Consider the following 23,805-nt stretch of genomic DNA (forward strand, 5'->3'; position numbering starts at 1 on the left):
TGCCATGCAGGAATCTCAACTAAAGCATCTGTGACAGATGGTCGTCCATCCTCTGCTTGAAAACCTTCCATGAAAGAGAGTCCACCACCTTCTGAGGGAGCCTGTTCCACTGTCAAACAGCTCTTACCATCATAAAGTTCTTCCTGCTTAGCTCCCATCAGCAGCTTGGCTGCTGCATTTTGCCCCAGTTGCCTTTTCCAAGTCATCCTTATAATCATTACATAGAAGGAATGATGAGCTTAGCCTCATCCAAGCAGCAATAAGCAGGCCTGATCTACACGTGTTCCAGTAGATTGTGGGACCATCTCAGTGCCACCCAGTGCCACCCAGCACCAGGCAAAACACAAGAGGCATGGTTGATTCTCCTACATCTATTGTAAACCACACTATGATCTTCTGATGAAGGGCAGTATAGAAATTTAATTGATGATGATGATGATGATGATGATGATGATGATACCTGTTGATCTCACTTGGGCGGAGGGCTAGTTTGTATTGTGAATTTCCCAACAGACTGGCCAGTGCGTACCCGCTTGCTAGCTTGCATTTGCAGTTCCTCACCCTGGGTTCTTCTTCACCTGACAAAGCCACTTCCGACCTCGGGAGGAGGTGGTGTTGCGGGCTTCATGCCCCCAACATGCACGCGGGGGCTGGCTCTTGGCCCCCACGCAATCTAGGGAATCCTCGGCCGCGTCATCCCCTGGGTAGCCAATCGGCTGGCCTGGGGTGTGTGGCCTGCCTTATTTAAGGCGGGCATGGCCGAGAATCACCCTCTTTGGCCGCTCAGCAGCTCCCCAGATATTGAAGGTTAGTCCGGTAAAGGATTCCAGGGGGCATGGCCCCGACCGAAGCCTATGGAGGTCAGGGCCTAAGGCATGCCCCCAAGCGGTGACCCCGGGGGGGGGGGGTTCCTAGTTGATGTGCATCAGCAGGGCTCCCACTGCTGGTATTAACCCTTCCTGATCTTCAAGCAATCAGGCTGAAGCTGGATAGTCGGTTAGGACCAATGCCTAGGCCAATACCGCTCATCACCTATAACCAATAAAGTTGTGGCCAATTTTAGCCCATTAACCTAAAATAACGTGTCATGTGTCTTTATTCCTACTGGGGGGAGCTGGGAACTCGCCATGCAAAGGGACTTCCCACAGTGAGGAAGCTTTTTCAGGGCTACATCCCTTGTTGAGCAACCTTATGGCGCCCGCATGTCAATGGCAAGGGGACACAGAGGCAAATGTGGAGCACCTGGGGCTGAGTTTCTGCTTTCATCGAAATTATCTTACATCCCTACAGTGAGAGCTCTGGGAGGAAGTATTGGAGAACCCGGCATATAACAAATCAGCAGGGTGGTAGAGACTTTGGATGTGGCCCGCAGACACCACGCTTATGTAAAACAGACAAAGAAAGATTTAGTAGGCGAGCCGATAAGATATATCTAAAAGGAAAGCAAGTTTCAAAATTGCCCTAAGTGGGATAAATTGCAGTATTACTCTGGCGATGCACACATAAAAATGGATTATCTTAGAGGAAAGCAATAATATAGAGGAGATTCTTATTTAATAAACTTTCAGGGCGCAGCTTAGTATTTTGTACTAAATAACAATAGCGACAAACCAAGAGGATAGTTTCCGTTTTTAGATATTTGTAAATGTCAGGGTTTGATTTACTCTCCATTTCACATTTCCTTCTTTATTAATTTTCTATTTCATTATCAATACTGACACTTTGCAGCCCAGTGCTCAGGCTTCCTCCACAAGGACACACAAGGCATTGAATATAGCATATCAATCACTCTTCCTCTGTGACATTTTAGACTGTTACATTGCATTCTTGGACCAATTTGCTCATGGCATTCAACTCCTAGCTTCAAAAATGTGGAAGAGGAGCCATCCTTATTGTGTTTCCAGGTCCAATTCAATGTGCTCACATTTGTGTTTTTAAAGAACACAATTAGTAGTGTCTAACATATCTGAAAGACCATCTACATCTTTACAGATCCTCTCAGGTGTTAAGATCAACAGAGAGGAGTGCTCTCTTGGTCATTCTACTACTCACAAAAGTGCAAGGAATAGCAGCCTGGAAGAAGACGGTTTCTGTTGTTGACCTTAACATGTGAAACTCCCGATCCACAAAGGTGTGTCTAGTATTTTCATTGTATACCTTTTGCCATATACTGAAAACTCACCTCTTTTCTCTGGCATGTGAAAATGGAGATATCTTGCTTTGTAGGACCTATCCCTATTTTTGAATCTGAGGTCCAGCGCCAAGGGCCTTCTGGCAGTTCCCTCACTGTGAGAAGCCAAGTTACAGGGAACCAGGCAGAGTGCCTTCACGGTAGTGGCACCCTCCCTGTGGAACGCCCTCCCACCAGATGTCAAAGACATCTGAAGGCAGTCCTGTTTAGGGAAGCTTTTAATGTTTGATGGACTACTGTATTTTAATATTTTATTGGAAGCTGCCCAGAGTGGCTGGGGAAACCCAGCCAGATGGCTGGGGTATAAATAATAAATTATTATTATTATTATTATTATTATTATTATTATTATTATTATTATTATTATCATCATCATCATCATCATCATCATCATCATCATCTATCCTGTCCTGCTTTTTTTCTGGGATAGTTTTACTCTTTAAAAAAATAATAATTGTATGACTATTAAAGATAAATCTGTCACTTTCAGTTTCTCTCAAGTTCTCGATTTCCCATTTTTAAATTCAGTTCTTTACATTTCCCCCACAACCTTCATTTTTAAGGGCCTCACAAAAATTAACATTATTTTTTTAAAAAGAACCCACAGAAGAACCAGTTTAGGTTGCAAACCTTGCCACCCCCCCACCCCCCCACCCCCGAAAAAAAGGGTTCATTTGTTTTCATAATTTGCCCCTGGACAGGCAACTTGATTTAAGGCCTGACATTCCAGCAGCACATGGGACAAGCTCTCATTCCCATGATCAGAACCACAACATAGTTCAGTATTCAAAGAGACCCAGGTTCAATTCCTGACCAAGGCTGGAAAAGCTCGATGGACCTACGACAGCGTTCTGCAATCCTAACATTAGATATTAAGCCAACTATTAGGATAGCAAACCTGCTATCTGAGTGCCCAAATGCTGATGTTTCCTGAATTGAAGGAGTACATATGGTTGTTTGGTTTCCATTGGAGAGCCCCCCCCCCTCTCTCTCTCTCTCTCTGTGTATTTAGGGATGCCATTTTAATTTTGCAGGTTCAGTTTCTGGCACAGATGTTGTAGTTCTGCTTGTGTGACCTGCGAACCAAAATGCTTCTCTCCACTTTTATCCAATTTACTTTAACTGGATTTACTCCAATCATCTTATTTACTAAGAGCAATCTCAATTCTTTGAGTGCTGATTCTTGTGCAGCAATCCACACAGAAGAGGAATTTTCAGCATGTTTGAGAAATTCCAAAGTCTTTTAGGAATGCAACCCTTGAGGAAACCCCATGCTCTAAACTCCAGCCCAATGAGGACGGCATTCCCAGCAGCCACAAAATGTTGGCACACCGTTCCCAGAGGGGCAGGAGGGGCAGAAAGTCAAAAAGGAATGGCATAACCTGAGGAGGGGGCACTGAACAGGAAAACTCCATATTGCAACATTTTGGGGTTACGATGACGATGACAACATAAGCTGGATGTGCAAACTGATGCAAAAGGTAGCAGAGTTTACGAATGGAGACAGTGTCAAAAGCTACACCCCATTGAAAGCAATGGGCAGCATTTGCATTATTCAGAAGCGCATTTATTTATGCTTGTATTTCCTAAAAACTCTCTAAAACAACAAAAGCACATACATAAAAAACAATTCAAATCCAATGCAGATACCAATCAATCAATCAATCAATCAATTAATCAAAATCTGTAGAAATGAGGAAACAGCTGCCACACATCCCTATTTGTGACTTTGCTTGAAAGTTTCAGAACAATACTTTGTACACGTTGTACAGGCATTCTAAATTAAGGTTCTCTCTCCCCCCCCCCCCGCCGCCCAATTCTTTCTGCCCGTTTTATAATAATCTGGAAATGTGTGCATATCTAGAAATTACTACCTTGTACGTGTTTTCCAACAGAAGCCATCAAGATGTCATATTTTCACAATGTGTCAATTTGTAAATGCCTTGACAATTATTTCTCTGCTTATTATTTATCACGCCTTACCCTCTCATAATGTTGAAAGAAGGGTCTCTTTTGCTGGTTAACAAGGTATAATAGCAAGATGTTTTCTTGATAAATGGCATGGCATAAATCAGGTTATAGCACGCACAGTGAAAGAGTTTTCCATAATAAAAGGCTAACAAATAATAACGCCATACGCTTTATTGGATTTCAGTTGTTACCAGAGTTGTTCACATTGATATGCGACCGCAGATGTTTCTTGCTAGTACTGGAAACCACTGACGCTGTAAACTACAAATCCCAAATCTCCTGTATTGCACATGAAAGAACCGGCATGTCAGTTATTTCCTTCAACAAATCATCTAAAGTGAAGAAAACAACCACAACAGCCTAGAGGGACATTTGGGGATAAAAGTACAGAGTTTTGGGCCAGACTTTGGTCTGGCTCTCACAAAGAACATATAGGTGTTGGGGAGTGTGTGTGTGTGGAGAGACCTGTGTCCGGACTCTGCAATTTAAAATGAGGTGTAGGAAACTGAATATCTGCACACATAGAAAACTACATGGCAGAGGGAAAAGCTTTTTCCCCCCTGTGTACTACCAGGTTGAGTTGCTTCTAGCAGACCAAGCCAGGAAGGAATAGGTAGAGTCGATTCATTACCCCCAGGGGTGGGGAACTGTTTTCAATTTGAGGACCTTGTTCCCTTCTAGGCAAGCATGCAGAGGCCACAAGCCCATGGAGGGCACAGACAGAAGCAAAAATGAATGAAGCAGCAAATGGAAATTCTACCTTTGCACAACAGGCTAATTTCTACACACATACTCTCACACCCTCCTCTCTTCCACCTGGAGAAGCAGGAGGTATTATTGACATTAGGATTATAGAACTACAGAGTTGTAGAGTTGGGAGGGACTCCAAGAGTCATCTAGTCCAACCCCTTGCAATGCAGGAATCTCAACTAAAGCATCCATGACAGATGGCCATCCAACCTCTGCTTAAAAACCTCCAATGAAGGAGAGACCACTATTTTTCAAAAGGAGTGGGTTCCACTGTTGAACAGCTCTTACTAGCAGGAAGTTTTCCCTGATGTTTAGTCAGAATTTCCTTTCTTGTAACTTGAAGCCATTGGTCCATGTCCTAGCCTCCAGAACAGGAGAAAACAAACTTGTTCCCTCTTCCATGTGACGGCCCTCAAGGTATTTGAAGATGGCTATCATATCTCTTCTCAGTCTCTTTTCCAGGCTAAACATACCCAGCTCCTTCAAGGACTCACTCATCCAGAGATCCATGGGGTTTGAAGCAGACAAAGTGAGGCTTGTCACTTTGTGGTGGATTTCTGAGGACTAGATAGGGGGGCCTTGAGTGTCACATTTGGCCCTTGGGCCTGAGCTTCCCCAGACCTTTACATATACTGAAGTACAGGCTGGTCTGGTCCAGTCAAGGCACAAATAAGGACCTTGGGCAGCTCCTTACAGACCCTGATGCAAGATGGTGCTTCAGCTCAGAGCTGGTGCTGCCTGCGACATCCTCAAGATGGGCAAGACCTATTTTGCTCACAGAGCAGAGGGGATACATGGAGACTGGGGTAAACGATGCTGAAAGGCAGTGTCACCCTCCAGACTGGATGTAAATAAAAAGGCAGGCAGGTGGGCACCTGGGGGCAGATTGAAGATGGTGGACATCGTTCCACTTTTCCAAATGGAGCAGCCTCTAGTCTAGAGGAAAATACATTGCATATTAGATGCAAGGACACACTGAATGCCATGCATAGTTTAGTGCTAGACAACAGAAGAAGAAGAGCCAGGAGGAACATTGTGCCACTAACAGCAGTCCCCCAATATTTAGAATAATTTCACCCCCCTTCCCAACCAGTCCCCCAAGTACTTGATTGCCTCTGTCGTCTCACACTCATACACCCCTGCTCTTAAAGAGAAAGATCAGAAGAATCTTGATTTGCATCAGCCACTGGCCACAGCAATAAAATAAAACACAATGTACTGAAGATAGAGCTAAATCAGGCATAGGCAAACACGGCCCTCCAGATGTTTTGGGACTACAACTCCCATCATCCCTAGTTAACAGGACCAGTGGTCAGGGATGATGGGAATTGTAGTCCCAAAACATCTGGAGGGCCGAGTTTGTCTATGCCTGAGCTAAATGCTTAGCTATACAAAATACATTCTAGACGTTTATATCAGTACAAATGGCAGAGTTAATAAAAAACTGAGGAGTGTTAAAAAATTAATCAAATAATAGCTCTTATTCTAATTGCCCCCTGCTGTTATTTTTTTTGCTGTTTTTGCTGTCACCTGGTTATCTTGTTCTCCTAAAAGAAAAGACACAATAGCAGTGGTTAAGCAACCTGGTATGGATAGTAGTAGAGGGGTAATAACCGCCTCAACCTGCTCTTAAATAATGCTGCAATGTTAGATTGAAACACACAAAATTCAGGATGTCCGTGCCCTAGCAGATGTGCCCCCATTGGGTCTTCCAGTTGTGCCATGTCACATTCTGTTGAGCAATAAAATAACACAGAAATCAAAGTGGTAGCGATTTCATATCCCTAAAGCAACTGCTTATTCAAGGGGAAAGCAAATTTGCTCGCTTAGTATTAGCATAGTCGCACCTGGCAAACTAGGGGTTTTTTTAAAAATAAAGAAAGAAAAATTCGGACAAAAGAAGCTTCTAGGCAGAGGGGAAAGTATGTGTGTTCTGACAAAAAGGGTTGCATAGGGCCACATCTTGTCAAAGACATATCAGCAGGTCTGGAAAATCAAGTTCCAAAGGGTAGTATAAAAACTCTTGATAGCGGATTCCTTTTCAGGAACAAAGATTTCGCCGGCTTGATAGAAATTCAATGGCACACAAAAGGCCTTTTTTGATGTCTGTTCCATCTGATAAATACAATGACTTATAGCAGGAAGTGCTGAATGGCGTGGTTGTGCGCTACCTGATTTTGTTAGCTACAGAAGAGGGCTACCTAGGAGATAAACATCACTTCCTCCGATAAGTTTTAATTTTCTCCCCTTTCTCTTTGGGCTCTCTCTCCCTTTAAGCATTTGAAGAGAAAATATAAGAAGGGGGGAATCAAAGCAGACTGCTGTAGAGCACGCTGTGGGGAGAACAAAAATCAAGGAGTAGGTGGAGGAGGAAAATCTGAGATGATGAAAAGTTTTCTGATAAAAGGCAAACAATGATACTGCTGTCTAATTAATTCTGTCTGTCTGTCTGCCTGTCTTCTTTATACACACACTTATGCATTTATGCACACGTAAATGACCAGGGTTGGTGAAAATTTGCTCTGGATGAATGTATAATAGTTAGGGAAAATATTTTGATCCTCAAAGTCGTGAGTTCAAATGTGACCTCAGCTTTGAAGCTCCTAGGTGGTCTTAAAGCAAACCATTTTCTCAACCTCCCACATGTCCATATCTAATAAAGGGGTGACATCTGAACCTTCTTACCCCGTTTCATTCATAATTGGACTAGGCAACTGAATATTTCCTCTCCGGAAAATAGCTTGGCTTAGCTTGAGCCAATTAAGGACCACAATCAGGTGATGTTGCACTGCCGATGAAGTCGCTGGATGAGTACTGGATTCTGTTCCTTCTGTCCATGCTCATAACCCATGATTTACCATCTAGGCTGCAGAAGAACTTGGATATTTTTTTAATTTGCTGAAATTTGTATGCTAAACCATCGGAAGCTGTCATATACAGTGGTACCTTGGGTTAAGTACTTAATTCGTTCCAGAGGTCCATTCTTAACCTGAAACTGTTCTTAACCTGAAGCACCACTTTAGCTAATGGGGCCTCCCACTGCCGCCGCGCTGCCAGAGCACGATTTCTGTTCTCATCCTGAAGCAAAGTTCTTAACCCAAGGTAATATTTATGGGTTAGGAGAGTCTGTAACCTGAAGTGTATGTAACCTGAAGCGTATGTAACCCGAGGTACCACTGTACTGAGCCAGACCATTGGTCCACCTGGCCCAGTACTGTCTACAACAGCAGCTCTTCAGGATTTTGGAGAGAGGACATTTCCATCCCTAACTGGAGATGATTGGGATTGAACCTGGCACCTTCTGCATGCAAAGCAGATTCACTACTACTGAGCTATAGACCTTCCGTGGAATTATGAACTCTGGCAACGTCACTAACAACAGCACTGGCTTCCTTTAAAGGGAGGGAGCTGTAATTGTTCCTGAAGTGATGTCTGTGAAATTCTTTGAACAATCTGTAGCGTTAAATGTTTGCTAAGTCATATGAGAATAGATTTCTACTACAGGAGCTGTTGCCATGCGTGGCATTAGCCACAGCTTGTGGGTGACAAGTTCAGCTCTTGAAGAAATGGTCATGTTAAAACACTCAGTCTATTTCTGGGGAAAACGAGAGCCCTAATGCTGGAAAATGTGACAGCCAGTTTTCTGACAGATTGCCCTGAGCCTGCCTGTGATCTGCCCAACTGAGGTTGACTCAGAAGAGATCAGAAGCATGGAATTTGGCAGGTGGTGACTTGAAGCAAGTACACAAACCCTTGTCATTCTCAGCTCTGCCTGCCCCCCCCCCCCAATCCTTTGCATTCAAGATGCTTTCTCCTTGCAACAGACAAATCAAATGCTTCTCACTCACACAAGCACACCAGTGGAAAGAGCCAGCCTTTAACACCTTGCAGTTTTCATCAGTACTAAAATACATGTTTGCTAATATTCACAATCTGAATCAGACCGGAGGCCATCTGGCTAAAGCAGGGATCGCCAACATTCAAATAAAGGACTGTCCCCCTGGCTCTTCCTAGTCAATGCCATATCCTCTAAAGCAGTTCCCTTATTTACCTTCTTAAAGGTATGCATGTATGAAAGCATTAAAAAAAAGACACCATTTTTTTTTTTGCAGCCTTCTTCCAATCATCAATAACGGTGACGGCATTGCAATCAGCACAGCTTTATAGATTACAGATAATTTCGAAAATGTGCAAAATGCTTTGGGGAGAAATCGACCCTTAATCACTCTCCTTGATGATTGATGCTGAGATCTTCACAGCTCATGTTAGACACAGAAGCCATCTAGGGATGCTGTAAGGTGATCCAAGTGTCTTATGTGTTTCAGCCCTGAGGCCACTGTTCCTGAAACATTTTTATTTTTTTTAGCATAATATTGCCTTAAACTCCCCCATCAATCCTGTCCTCGACAAGGGGAAGCTTTGAGGGATAAAATGTGAGGAGTAAAAACTGTCACTTCTGAACCAGGTCGGCAGGTGTGCGTGCCTTTCCTTAATCTCTGCCGTGTTAAATTGCAGATTGATTTAGTGGTTTTAAACCTGGTCTGTATAAACAGTGTTAAGTCCATGATTGTTGGTGCATGGCAGGCAATAATTGGAAGGGCAACATTTTCTTGGTTTGCAGATCAAATGTGAGTTATGGGCTGCAATCCTTCCTCCCCCCTTTTTTTTTTTCCCTTTTAAGATGACAATTAGCCTGCTTTCTTTCATAAAACTCCCTGTCAGATGGGTTGGTTAAATTGTTGCTGGGGCTATGCAGCAAAAAGAGAGAGAGGAAGGTAATAGATTTCCAGGGACTTTCCAGGAGAAAATGAGAAGGTTGTTTGTTTCAAGAAATAATAATAATAATAATAATAATAATAATAATAATAATAATAATAATAATAATAATAATTTATTATTTATACCCCGCCCATCTGGCTGGGCTTCCCCAGCCACTCTGGGCGGCTTCCAAAAAAATATTAAAATACTGTAATACATCAAACATTAAAAGCTTCCCTAAACAGGGCTGCCTTCAGATGTCTTCTAAAAGTCTGGTAGTTGTTCTTCTCTTTGACATCTGGTGGGAGGGCGTTCCACGGGGCGGGCGCCACTACTGAGAAGGCCCTCTTCCTGGTTCCCTATAACTTGGCTTCTCGCAGGGAGGGAATCGCCAGAAGGCCCTCAGCACTGGACCTCAGTGTCTGGGCAGAATGATGGGGGTGGAGATGCTCCTTCAGATGGAGCTGCCTTAGACCATTGTCCATCTAACCCAATGTCATTTACTACTCTGACTGGCAGAGGACCTACAAAGTCTCTGTGTAGTGCCACCCCATCCTTTCTCTCAGGAATTTTTTTACTCCATCTCTCTATTTCTATGTCTCTGTCTGTCTGCCTGTCTGTCCATCTCTCTCTATCCCAGAGGTAAGCCTGCCAGGGGTCCTAATTCGGCCCAAGAGGCCATTTTCCCCAACCTGCCCCACCACCTGACACCATATGTTGGGTAGGTAAAGATGTGGCTGAAAAGGAACTACCAGGAGTCTTAACACAGAATCATAGAATATTAGAATTGGAAGGGACCCCAGGGATCATCTAGTCCAACCCCCTGCAATGCAGGAATCTCAGCTAAAGCATCTATGACAGATGGCCATCCAACCTGTTTTAAAACCTCAAAGGAAGGAGAGTTCACCACCTCTTGTGGGAGTCTATTCCACTGCTGAACAGTTCTCACTGTCAGAAAGTTTTTCCAAATATTTAGTTGGAATCTCCTTTCTTGTAACTTAAGCCATTGCTTCGAGTCCTACCTTCAACAGCAGGAGAAAACAAGCATACTCCCTCTTCCATACAACAGGCCTTAATATATTTGAAGATGGCTATCATATCTCCTCTCAGTCTCCTCTTTTCCAGGCTCTTTCAACCATTCCTCATAAGACTTGGTTTCCAGACCCTTCATCATCTTGGTTGCCCTCCGCTGCACACGTTCCAGCTTGTCAACATCCTTCTTAAATTGTGGTACCCAGAATCAGACACTGTATTCCAGGTGTGGTCTGACCAAGGCAGAATAAAGGTAAAGGTAAAGGTACCCCTGCCCGTACGGGCCAGTCTTGACAGACTCTAGGGTTGTGCGCTCATCTCACTCTAGAGGCCGGGGGCCAGCACTGTCCGGAGACACTTCCGGGTCACGTGGCCAGCGTGACATCGCTGCTCTGGCAAGCCAGAGCCGCACACGGAAACACCGTTTACCTTCCCGCTATAAAGCGGTCCCTATTTATCTACTTGCACCCGGGGATGCTTTCGAACTGCTAGGTTGGCAGGCGCTGGGACCGAGCAGCGGGAGCACACCAAGGCAGAATAGAGCTGTACTATTCCTAATCTTGATCCTTCCAAACTTTACTCTCTTTTCCATGATCCAGAGTTAAGGCAGGATATAGACCTCAACCATAAAGGAAAGAGAGTTAAACCAGCCTGGTTTTTTCATAGCTAATGAAAGGCAGCCAGGCTGAAAGAGTAACTTTAAGAGAAGCTTTGTACCAATTATCATTCCACCTGCGGCCTAGAAAGCCTCGTCATGGCAACCCCTCTGCCTTTAATGACTGGCGGCTCATCATGGGGCCGAGAGCACTGATTGCCACGGCTGCAGGTGTGGCGTGCGCAGGAAGAGATTTATCGTCTCCCTACTTTGCAGACCAACCTCCAAATCTGCCAGACTGATTTAGCTGCTTTACTTAATGATAACTCTCTGAGCAAAACACACTTAGGTAGGGAGTTTGATACTGCTCTTGACCAAGTTTTAAAGTGAGGCACAACACACAGAAGCAGGGAAGGAACACAGTTTATTTGTTAGCTGTGATTCCTGTACGCAAGGAATGTTAGACTTGATGACCCGTGGGGTGACATCCAAATCTACAGTTCCATATTGCTGTGAATTTGGGGGGTCAGTCTGGATAACACCCTGGACCCTTTCCAAAACCTGCGACCCTTTATCAGTGTGAATGTTTAACAGCAAACCTGCCAACCCAGCCTCTTTGTCAAGGTAGTGGCTTTGGCTGGCTAGTAAGGCACCACAATTTAGCATATCCATTCTGTGCAATATTCTGTGCAATAGAAGCAAATGGGGAGGGGCTTTCCCAACCCCACCTCCCTCGGCTATCTTGTACCTAGAAGAACAACAGCAGAGTTGTATGAGGAAAGCGGCTGGCATTGTGGGTTAAACCACTGTGCTGCTTGGGCTTGCCAATCAAAAGGTCAGCGGTTTGAATCCCCGCGACAGGGTGAGCTCCTGTTGTTCCTGCCAACCTAGCAGTTTGAAAGCACGTCAAAGTGCAAGTAGATAAATAGGTACCGCTCTGGCGGGAAGGTAAACGGCGTTTCCGTGCGCTGCTCTGGTTTCGCCAGAAGCGGCTTAGTCATGCTGGCCACATGACCCAGAAAAACTGTCTGCGACAAATGTCGGCTCCCTTGGCCAGTAAAGTGAGATGAGCACTGCAACCCCAGAGTCATTTGCGACTGGACTTAATTGTCAGGGGTCCCTTTACCTTTACCTATGAGGGAGTTAGAACCTGGCGAGAGAGGGAACCACATGTCTTGCTCTGTGCTGCATCCCAAGTTGTGGCTAAGGGAGAAGCAATATCTTTTGGGATTGTTAATTATGTGAGCCCTTCCACCCGACGCTCATGTTGTATATACCATATGTATAAATAAAACCATATAACCTAATGGCACCAGAGTCTCTGCTGACCTTCATCCCAAGGAAACTACGTAAGTCCTGGGTAAGCGCAAGGACCTCTGGAGTCTCTTGTCACTTGGAACTGGGGGAGGCATGCAACAACACCAACACATACACACCAACACACACACACACACACACACACACACACACACACACACACACTATCCCCAAAGCACAGTTAAGGTATTGATTTGTTTGCTTTCTTGCTTCCCCCCTAGGTGATGTAGAAAAATGCGAGCTCCTGTCAAGTGGGACCCAGAGACTGGCAGTGCCTGCCAAGCTGTGCCCCACTCCTGGCATTTTTCTCCCCCTCCCCTGCGTCCTTTTGGTGTGCGGGAGCTGACCTTAGCACAGCACTAGCTGTCTTAAAAGATGGCAGGCCATCCATCACTGCCTCCGCATGCTGTCAGCGTTCCATTTAATCTCACTTGTAATTTTCAGAGGAGAGGCTGGCAAAAGCCACAACTGGAATTTTAATGGGGTAGCCAATAAATATTTCTCCACTTTATGAGGTCACGGGGCTGCCCAGAGTAACCTGAAAGCTGAGATATTTTCCCAAAGTTTTAAACGGTATGCTCCACGTGAAATAAATAGGACGCATAAAAGGCAGTGCTCGGGGCAGATAAAGGAAAGCATACTGCTTTGTGCATAGCATAGTTAAACTACGGAACTCATGGCCACAGGAGGCAGCGATGGCCATGGAGCTAGATGGCTATAAAAGAAGATTAGACAAATTCATGGAGGAGAGGGTTATCGGTGGCTACTAGCCATCTTGGCAGTGCTCTGCTTCCAAAGTTTGAGGCAGCAATGCTTCTCAATATCAGTCTCTGGAAACCAACGGAAGAGGAATGTTCTCTTATGCTTGCAGGCTTCCCATAGACATCTGATTGGCCACTGTGAGAACAGGTTGCTGGACTAGATGAGTCATTGCCCTGATTCAGTATTGCTCTTTGCACACTCTTATATTCTTATGTACAGTGGTACCTCGGGTTACATACGCTTCAGGTTACATACGCTTCAGGTTACATATGCTTCAGGTTACAGACTCCGCTAACCCAGAAATAGTACCTCGGGTTAAGAACTTTGCTTCAGGATGAGAACAGAAATCACTCTCCAGTGGCATGGCAGCAGCAGGAGGCCCCATTAGCCTGAAGTGGTGCTTCAGGTTAAGAACAGTTTCAGGTTAAGAACGGACCTCCAGAATGAATTAAGTACTTAACCCGAGGTACCACTGTATAGTAAAATGGCTTTTCTTTTAATTAAAAAAAATTATATCCTCTCTATCTTCCTACATCATATTTTACTATTATGTTTGTTCAATTTATTATTATATTTCTATCCCACCTTTCTTTAAAGGAGTTCCATGCAGCATTTGCCACTCTTCTCCCCCTCCCCGTTTTTATCACCATTGCTGGCCCTGTTAGGTAGGCCAGGCTGAGAGATGGTGACCAACCCAAGGTCACCCAAGTGCAGCTTCATGGTCTCCCTGGTGTTAGCCCAACGTCTACACCACACTGGCTCTCAAGGTGGTTTCCAGTTATGAAAATGGTAGCCTAGATGGAGCTAAGTCCATCTGAAAGGCACTTCCAATACTTTCATGAGTAGGACTAGGTATATGCTGTCATTATTGATATCCACCTTGGGGTGCTAGAATCGGAAACAGGGGGAGGGGGAGGACTTAAGCTTAGAAGGCAGGATTTGACTTGTCAAGTACCCCAGAGTCTAGGGGGCACTTTTTGTGTTGAGTGGTCATGCCTCTGTTAAGGTAGTGTTTACCACTCCTTGAACATTCACTCCAACTAGCTCAAACACACCATGATGGGTAATGGCCAAGGGAATATGTTGTTGACTGTACCTCTGTAAGTACCTGGCCCATGTCTTCAGGCCTCTTTGACTGAAACTGATCCCAAAAGATCAGGGGAGATGTTGTGTTCAATATTAGAGCTTCAAAAGATACTGCATTTTAATACTTTGTTGGAAGCCGCCCAGAGTGGCTGGGGAAACCCAACCAGATGGGCGGGGTATAAATAATAAATTCTATTCTATTCTATTCTGTTTCCAGGTCCATCTCCAGATGATTATATGAATACTGAATCCAAAAATAGTCTACAAAAATTATAGATGGTCCCCAACCATAGCAGGAATACTTTGATATCATTTGTTTGAATCTGACCTGGCTAGACCTACAGTCAATCTCTGCTTGGGGCTTATTTCTGTGACAAAGAGCATCTTAATTTTTGTTGTAGGTCTCCCGAGAGGAAGGTGTCAACTTGGCCAGACAGTATGCCTGCCCTTTCTTTGAGACCTCTGCTGCCTTGCATTTCTACATCGACGATGTTTTTCACAAGCTGGTGAGAGAAATCCGAAAGAGGGAGAAGTCTCTGCCTCCGGCAGATGGGAAGCTGAAGAACAAGGACAGTCTGTGGCAGAAACTGAAAGGATCTTTGAAGAAGAAGAAGGAAATCCCTTCTTGATGGTGATCCCCATGCAGTTAGCTGCTGTTTTTTGGGAACTGCACAGAACAATTCCAGAAGGCGTCATCTTATGCAGTCTTATTTTTTCAGGGTCCCTTTTATGCAGCACCAGCCTTCTAACTTTGGATAAGATTCTGTGCAAAGTGGGATACAACCCCTCCTAGTGTGTTAGTAAAGAGAAGGTTGTTTTGCATTTAATATGTTTAGTGGAAAGAAAAATGCACTGTGAATGTCTCTTATTTCATGGACAGTCATGTTCGGGTATCTTATTTATTTATTTCTGAAGATTAATGGTCAACTAAGTCATACACAAAGTTAGACCCATTGAAATCAATAGAATGTAATTCCTTCAGTCCATTTATTATTATTATTATTATTATTATTATTATTATTATTATTATTATTATGATTGAGGTCTACCTTGAGCATGACTAAGGTTGGACGTCAGCCACAATTCATATCCCACTCTTCATCATCAATCGACCTCCGTGTTGGTCACAACATACACCTACATAAAAGCAAACCAATGACACATTCACAAGACAACTACTTTTACTATAAAATCCAGTGTATGGAGCTACTCCATCTATCATTTGTCTTCACTGCAATGGCCAATGCTGTTAACTCAGAAGACCTGGCGGAAATGAAATGCATTCGCCTGGCACTAGAAACCAACTAACCTTAGCACCAGCTGAACAATGGGGGAAAGACTAATCCAAGCCAAGGTGTCGCCATCAAGCTGGTCCTCTCATAAATTCCAGCAGCCCAGGATTGGCTTGGTGGTGGCATATAACCAACAAGGTCTCCTGGCAGAACTCAAAACACTGTGCTGAAGGCATATTATAAGTACTTACAAGGGCTGTTATGAAGTGTTGACTGTCTGTCATCAGGAACCCAGTCAGCATAACCTTATGTCACCAGCAGTTATGTTTACTTTAGGGTCCTATATTTATTTTTGATTGCATGCCACTTGAGGGCCCCAGCCTTGGCTTCTACCATAGATCAGCCAGTTCTTATTCCATTCCTTCATATTCGCCTGCTTCTCTAGGTACTGTGGTTCTTGATTTATAGGCACCCAGCTTCCAAATAATCCATAACGCTTAACCTTACCTAATTGGCCAAAGCACACAAAGGTCTTGGTTGGAGCTTCTGCCATAAGTCATAACCCAACTGGGGAACACTTCAGACTGCTGATCCTAATTAGCCAGGATGCCTCCACCAACGGATGAAAGCAGGGAAGCCTTTATAGACCTGCCGAGGCAAAGATGGCAAAAATTAGCAGTCTTTTCCTCACCAGCATCCGATCTCAGACAGACATGGATAGTTCTGCTACAGCTCCAAAGAGATGACTCACTTTGTGGTCAATCACCCTGGGATCTGGATATTTGGCCACAACATGCATATATACAATCAGCTGTATATATATTTTTTCCAATGATGTCCTGTACAAACATTTAATATATGAGCTAGTTCACTCTCTTCCCTAACCCTGGCAGATTCGATTCTTATCTCACTATGAAATCATTATCTCAGTGGTTGGTCATAAAACAGGATGGGATATATGCCCAATTAAGGCATGCCTTTAAATCTAGCCAGGATCTTTATATTGCCCCCATTATCATTGTGCCAGGGCACTTGGAAGGCTTGTTAATCTCATTCTCAGGAGCCAAGCCCAAGAAATGATGAGGCATATATCACCAGAGCATCCTTTGCCAACATGGCATCTCACATAGGTTGGGGCCATCAGCCCCTGCTAGCACAGCTGAGCTGGTCCACATTGATGAGATTTGTAGTCCAAAAACATATTGAGGACACCAGTTTGACAAAGGATGCACTAGAGTAGCACAATGTTAGGAACATGGGTTTTTTAAAAAAACTTGCTGTATGTAAGGATTTCTTTGTGCTTTTAGAGAGATGTTATGATGGTGATTCTTGCTCTTTCTTTCCTACACAGTACGAACATAATATAGAAAGTAGAGCTGTGCATGGCTCCCCCATTCAATTTGGGGTCCTATCCAACGCTTCAGAGTGCCCCAATCCAGGATGAGTGTCAAACCTTTTTTAGAGCTAGGAATGGTCAGGTGCCTGGGATTTTTCCAGTGCTGTGAAACCCATTCTGGGGATCTGGACTAAAAAGCAGTATGGAAATAATTGGATGATCCAAACCAAATCAATGACTTTGCTTAATTAGGGTTCAGAGGCCTAATTAAACACATGTTCAGGAGCAGGGAGAATGAGACTCATCCAGAGGGCATGTGCTACCCAACTCCTCTCCCCTTTTCACAGTCCCAGAACACTCTGCTTGGACCTGATCTAACCTAGGGCAGACTGAACCCGCTCCACCCAAATCCTGGGTGAACCCAAAACAGCCCAGTTTGGTTCAAGATCTGGGATAGGGCTGGAGCCACTGTATGACTCCATTCAGTAGGTAGGTAGGTAGGTAGGTAGAATTTCGTTTGTTGTGCTTTGTGAAATAAAATTATGGAAGCATGCACAAGAACATACCAAATCATCAGATATTTGAAAACTAAATATAGGAATAAAAGAGATGTAAATTAGGGAAGGGACAAGTTTGCATTCTTGAAATTGAGACTTGCTGCTGCTCCCCACCCCTGGTTTTCGTTTTTGCTTCATCATAGATGGTTTTGTCACTTGCTATGTTTAATATTTTATCTAAAAGAAACCAGGATGAATGCTGCATGCCATAATAAATGTGGGAAAAGAAGATGGTGACATGTTGTCAGTGCTTATACAGGCTTGCTTGCAGCCCCTGGTTTGCCAGGGCAAAGAGATGAATATAGCCATTCTCCATGTTTTAGGATTATTATTTTTTTTTAATGAATTATGTGACTTGGGAATCAAATTCACTGGTGTGGTGTCTCTTTCTTTACTTCTGTGGGTATGGATGAGACTATCCATTGCGTCACATGGCCTTCAAAATGGCCTGTGCTTAGGCAGTGGCAGCCAACATCTGCGACCCTCCAAATGGTCTACAACTCCCATCATTCCCAGAGTGATTTAACAATCTTTTCTTCTTTGTAGGAACTCTGGGAATTGTAGCTCTATGAGAGGAACAGGGTCTCCTAATATGTGCAAGCATAGGAAAGGGTGGCACAGATGATGCCCAAAAGGCTGGAGCTTAAGAATGTCTAATAGCAACAGTTGCTGATGGGGCTGGAACTTAGGAACCTCCTGCCTCTGGTTCCCCAGGTGGGTTGAATCAGCTTCATAGGGGAAGGAGAGGGGTGGCAGCATGGTGAACTTATGTAAATAAGGTTAGGATATTCTATGACAGGCATGGCCAAACTTGGCCCTCCAGCCGTTTTGGGACTACAATTCCCATCATCCCTAGCTAACAGGACCAGTGGTCAGGGATGATGGGAGTTGTAGTCCAAAAACAGCTGGAAGGCCAAGTTTGGCCACCACTGTTCTATGAGAAATATCTGAAAGGAAAGCTCGTTCCTAACTGAGATTGGGGAGGGGAGGAGGAATTCAACCCTTTCTCTTTGTGAGCTAATTTGCTTGTGCTTTGGATCACAACTCAGTGGCCTTGCTCAACAACAGCTGCCATTATTCTTATTAATTGTGACCCCCCCCTTTATTTTCCCTCATAATTACTTGACATTCTTCTTTTGTGTATTGTGTATCGCATCTTGTTCGTCCTTGGCAATGGAGTGGACTAAAAGCGCCAAAAGGGGGGGGAACACCACCAAAACAAACAGAACGAAAAACAAACTCTGGATTATCAGGTCGACATGTTACTTGGTTACTGTTTGACTGGATGAATAATTGCCTTTCTTTTTAAAATAACAAGGGAGTGCCGCTGAGTTGGTGTGGGATGTCAATTTCCCTTTCGTTTTGGCAAAGGCAAAGTTAAATGCCTGAAACAAATTAAACAAATTGAGGTGAATGTCACGAATTTCAGATTGCATTAATGCAAATCCAATTAGAGCAAATTAAACGATTATCAAATTAAACTCTTTCATTTCAGAGGTGAAACGCTCCATGTGGGTGAAGTTGATGTAAGAGAGTCCTTTTACTGAAGCATTGTTGGCTGATCTCCCCCAGATGTCTTTCATAAAATGTCAGGGCTTGGATTCCACTCGTAGTTTTTTTGCCATCTTTCTTTCCCAGTTTCATGAAAACCTACTTTGGGGGACCCAAACACCTGCAAAGGCCAATCTCCTCCATTCATTTCTCATGCATGTGTGGTTGGTAATTTACAAAATTAAATTTATATGCCGCTTATGGGAAACTTGTGGCCCTCCAGCTGCAGTTGGACTTCAAAAACCATGAGCCCCATCCAGCTTGGCCAATGGCCAGGGACATCCAGCCCAGACACTGAGGTCCAGCGCTGAGGGCCTTCTGGCGGTTCCCTCGCTATGAGAAGTGAGATTACAGGGAAGCAGGCAGAGGGCCTTCTCGGTATTGGCACCCGCCCTGTGGAACGCCCTCCCAGCAGATGTCAAGGCAATAAGCAACTATTTTACTTTTAGAAGACATCTGAAGGCAGCCCTGTTTAGGGAAGTTTTTAATGTTTGATGCTGCATTGTTTTTAATGTTCAGTTGGAAGCTGCCCAGAGTGGCTGGGGAAACTCAGCCAGATGGGCGGAGTATAAATAATAAATTATGATGATGATAAAAAAATTCCTTCCAGTAGCACCTTAAAGACCAACTAAGTTAGTTCTTGGTATGAGCTTTCGTGTGCATGCACATTTCTTCAGATACACATCTGTGATGATGATGATGATGATGATGATGATGATGGGAGCTATAGTCCAACAGTTTCCCATCCCTGTTATAGGCCTACCCCCCTAACGTGATGCAGGAAAACTACAGCAGCCCGTATGGCTGCACTGGAGGGTAGGAACTCAAACTAATGGATTCAAATTACACCAAAGGGATTTTGACGAAACATCAGGAATAACTTTCTGACAGTGAGAACTGCTGTGACGGTGGAGTGGGCACCCTCAGGAGGTCATGGACTCTCCTTCCATGGAGGTTGGATGACCACCTGTCATGGATCCTTTAGCTGAGATTCCTTCATTGCAAAGAGTTGGACTAGATGACCCTCAGGGTCACTCCCAGTTCTACGTATGATTCTATGACTGGCTTGCCATAAAGCAAAGGGGAGTCCCTCCCCCCAGTAACTGGTTCCAGTTGTCAAGTTGATCTTTCCACTATGAAGCTTCTCCTAATAATCTACTAACATCTGCTCACCCATATTCTAGCTCATCACGTTCTGCCCTCTGAAGTAACAGAGAAAAAGTCTTTGGTCCCCCCCGCTCTATGTGACAGTTCATTGGGTATTAGGTGGCCTTGCACACCCTCAAACATCTCTCCTCCTGGTTTAACACTTCCAGTTCTCCCAACCATTCCTCAACAGACTTGTTTTACATGCTCCTGATGGCCTTGGCTGTCCATTGCTATTTGTCTACATTCTTCTTCAAACTGCAGCACATCGTGAAGTTGCCCAAACTTTAACCTGCTCCGAAATAAAAATTTGCGTAGCTCATAGCATTTGTGCCCTCAAGGTTTGGGAGACTGGGCAAAGCTTGCAAAACCCGAATTAAAAAATTGAGGGTTACATTTGTGACCTATGCCCACTTTTGCCTTTTGGCATCGCCCACCACTGGCATGTGTTCTCTCAGAAGGTTGCTTGTTGTTGAAAATATTGATTTTTCTATGAGTTAGGTCTCTCCCAGAAGGGGATTCATAAACTGAGTGCTGTCAACCACTGCCCCTGCCCCCACAAAAACACACACACACATACACAGATTTTATAATCTGAACCCTACTACTACAGACAATCAGACTTCTTCCATATACTGTCCTGCTATTGTTCTGTGGGTTGGCTCTGATCTGCCTCCTCACTGGTATTTTAAATAGTCGTGGGGTGTGGGTTTTTTTGCTTTTTTAATGGGAAATTGTTGTGCTCCAGCACATATGCAGAATGAATAAATCATGGAGCCAAAAAGGAAGCAGGATGTGATTGCGCAATCACATCAGAAATCCCCTTTGTTCTCTGATTTCATTACTTTGCATATGAACCGGATCACAACCTGTAAGAAAAACACATGCAAACTGTCAAAAAGCCCTGTAGCAGACTATGTTCATGCCATATTTTCTGAACAAAATCTAAACTAAAAGAGTGATGGATGGGTAATGCAATGGTGCCACTCTGGAGAAAAGATCAGGAAATTTGGATGCCGGATTAGAGAGAGCAAAGATGTTTCTGTGCTTAACACTTTCAATTGTATAGTTGCCAGGTTGTCATTGTTTTATTTTATTTTGTTTTGTTTTGTTTTATTGCCTGCTGCCACATGTCATCGACCTTATTCAGCTAGCTATTGATGTGGCATTTCTGTAAACTCATAAACAGTGAGGCCAGAGTCACATATGCAAATATGAATCCTGACCACAAAACTGGCAAGAACCATTGAAGAGAGAACCTAACGGCTGAAAAACTGCTCCATATAAGGTACAAGAAGGATTCTGATAGGTACAGTGAAAAAGATGGATTGAATAAAGTTGCATTTCAAGGACTGTGGTTGGATGAAGAGATACTGAGATGCTGAGGGGGCAGAAAGCAATTGGGTTAGAGGGTGAAAAGCAAAGATGATGTAGAAAACCACCCTGAGGTTTTTACAAGCAAGCAATAAAATAAATAATATATTTCCTATATAGTTTCTGTGCTAATGGAAGGCTCTTGTAGACTCCTAGGGCTCTGTCCCGTAATGAATTCCTGAATAAAGTCTGACCTGTTGGGACTTTGGTTTGAATCGCCATACTTGAACCCCCAAGAGAAATTTATCCCACACTATAAAGTCTTTGGAAAAACTACCCTTTCTTCTTCTACAGAAAATCTTACTTTTGTCAAAGATCAAGAAGGGACCCTCAATATTTTCATTTGTGAGGCATGTGTACAAGCATCGTCCTGGTTTCTGCATGGAGAGGGCAGGCAGATGTGAGACATCTGGTTCACACACACAAAAAGGACACATTTTTAAATCCACATTGAGACCTCTTTTTTTGACCGAAGAACTTCATCTGAATGTTCAGGGGATGTGAAAGCTTGTGGTTAACTCAGTTTCAATTCACACATGAGTCCAGGATGTGCAGATCACATCAGTTCACAGGGGAATTCACAAAGATCAAATTCCTCAGGTATCTGTATGCATGACACTTCTGTAGCCTCCTCTAATAGTTTTATGATAACACAATCCAGTTTTCTTTGGAAACCTTTAACACTGATGGGACTGTATCCAACTAAGTGCTACTCAGGGTATACCTACTTAAATGAATGAATCTAAGACAGTCAACTCCAGTACTTTTGATGGAACTACTCTGAGTACAATTAATTTGGGCACAACAGAAAGCTCCCCATACCATTATTTACCCGTAGCCTGGTAGCCCATATCCTTCCTTTAGATGAAGGCATTTCAGAGCTACCTCAAGCCCTGCTGTCCTCCCCCATCTAGAGGACAATCTAAGATCGATTGCCCTGACTGATGGATTCCAGGAGAGGAATAGCAAGCAAAAACCATCTCAGCAGCTGCAACAGGTCTCCCTATACCCCAGGCAATCTACCATTGTCCTTACTGAGGGATGGATTTCAGGAGAGGACAGGCAGGCAGGCAGGTGAAAACCACATCAGGGTCTTAATGGAACTTTTCTCCTACACTGTGACACAACCACCCCTGGCAATCTGCCATTAACAGCCCTGTGTGAAGGATCCAGATGAGTTTTTAATACGTTAAAAGAATATGTTACGTTTTTTAAATGTGTCATTTGGTTGTAAGCTGCCCCAGGAGGATTTATATCCTAAATAGTGGCTTAAAAGGAGCCAGTGTGGTGTAGTGGTTAAGAGCGGTAGACTCGTAATCTGGTGAACCAGGTTTGCGTCTCCACTCCTCCACATGCAGCTGCTGGGTGACCTTGGGCCAGTCACACTTCTCTGAAGTCTCTCAGCCCCACTCATCTCACAGAGTGTTGTGGGGGAGGAAGGGAAAGGAGAATGTTATCCGCTTTGAGATTCCTTCGGGTAGTGATAAAGCGGGATATAAAATCCAAACTCTTCTTATATAAACAACTGGAACAAAATTAATCAGGCCTTGTTGTTAGAAGACACAAACGACTAATTGGGGGTGGGGTGCGTGCAAAGTGACTTAATCCAAAAAATTTGCAGAAATTTGCACAGGCTACTGAAATCACTCTTACTATGTACAGAATTTGAGTAACCTTGGTATGGAAGCCTGATTTTCTTTTTATGCTGTAACACAGATAATGCAGTTTATTATACGCACGGTATTTGAATTATACTCTTGTCTCGCAGTTGGCTTATTTCTTTCACTGTGTGCAGTTTATTCTGCCTGCACTTTGCTCCTTCTTTGGGGTTCTTTTTTTGGCTGAAAAATCTCCCTGGAGCCCTGTGGGATATCTGCATGGCACAGTGATTTGCATCGAAGATGGGGATAGTCTTGTAACTGCTGTGAAAGCCACCCCAGAGGCCCTTCTCCTGGCCTCCCATCCTGATTTATCGTTTCCCCAGCGCTGCTGGATTCCGCCACCCTCCTTTAACCAAATGTTCCAATTTTGCTACAACTGCTCTGAATTATGAGGTTGTTTTCATGATCGGAACGAATGTCCACTCGAGAGCCCCCAGCTCCTGTGGCGACTTGAATCTCTCCCTCAAGAGGTAATAAAGATCAGAG

The 23,805-nt window shown here is 43.9% G+C and overlaps 1 protein-coding gene across 1 annotated transcript in view; it reads left to right on the forward strand.

The window, feature by feature from the left end:
- The window catches only part of RIT2 (Ras like without CAAX 2), a 178,233-nt gene extending 160,417 nt beyond the window's left edge, over positions 1–17,816 (forward strand). The window contains exon 5 of the mRNA XM_077936519.1: positions 14,864–17,816. Within this exon, the coding sequence (XP_077792645.1) occupies positions 14,864–15,091 (228 nt within the window). The 3' untranslated portion in view covers positions 15,092–17,816. The remainder of the gene's footprint in view (positions 1–14,863) is intronic.
- The last annotated feature ends 5,989 nt before the right edge of the window (positions 17,817–23,805 follow it).

Source organism: Podarcis muralis, chromosome 11, assembly GCF_964188315.1.
Source record: "Podarcis muralis chromosome 11, rPodMur119.hap1.1, whole genome shotgun sequence".
In the NCBI taxonomy this organism is placed as follows: domain Eukaryota; kingdom Metazoa; phylum Chordata; class Lepidosauria; order Squamata; family Lacertidae; genus Podarcis; species Podarcis muralis.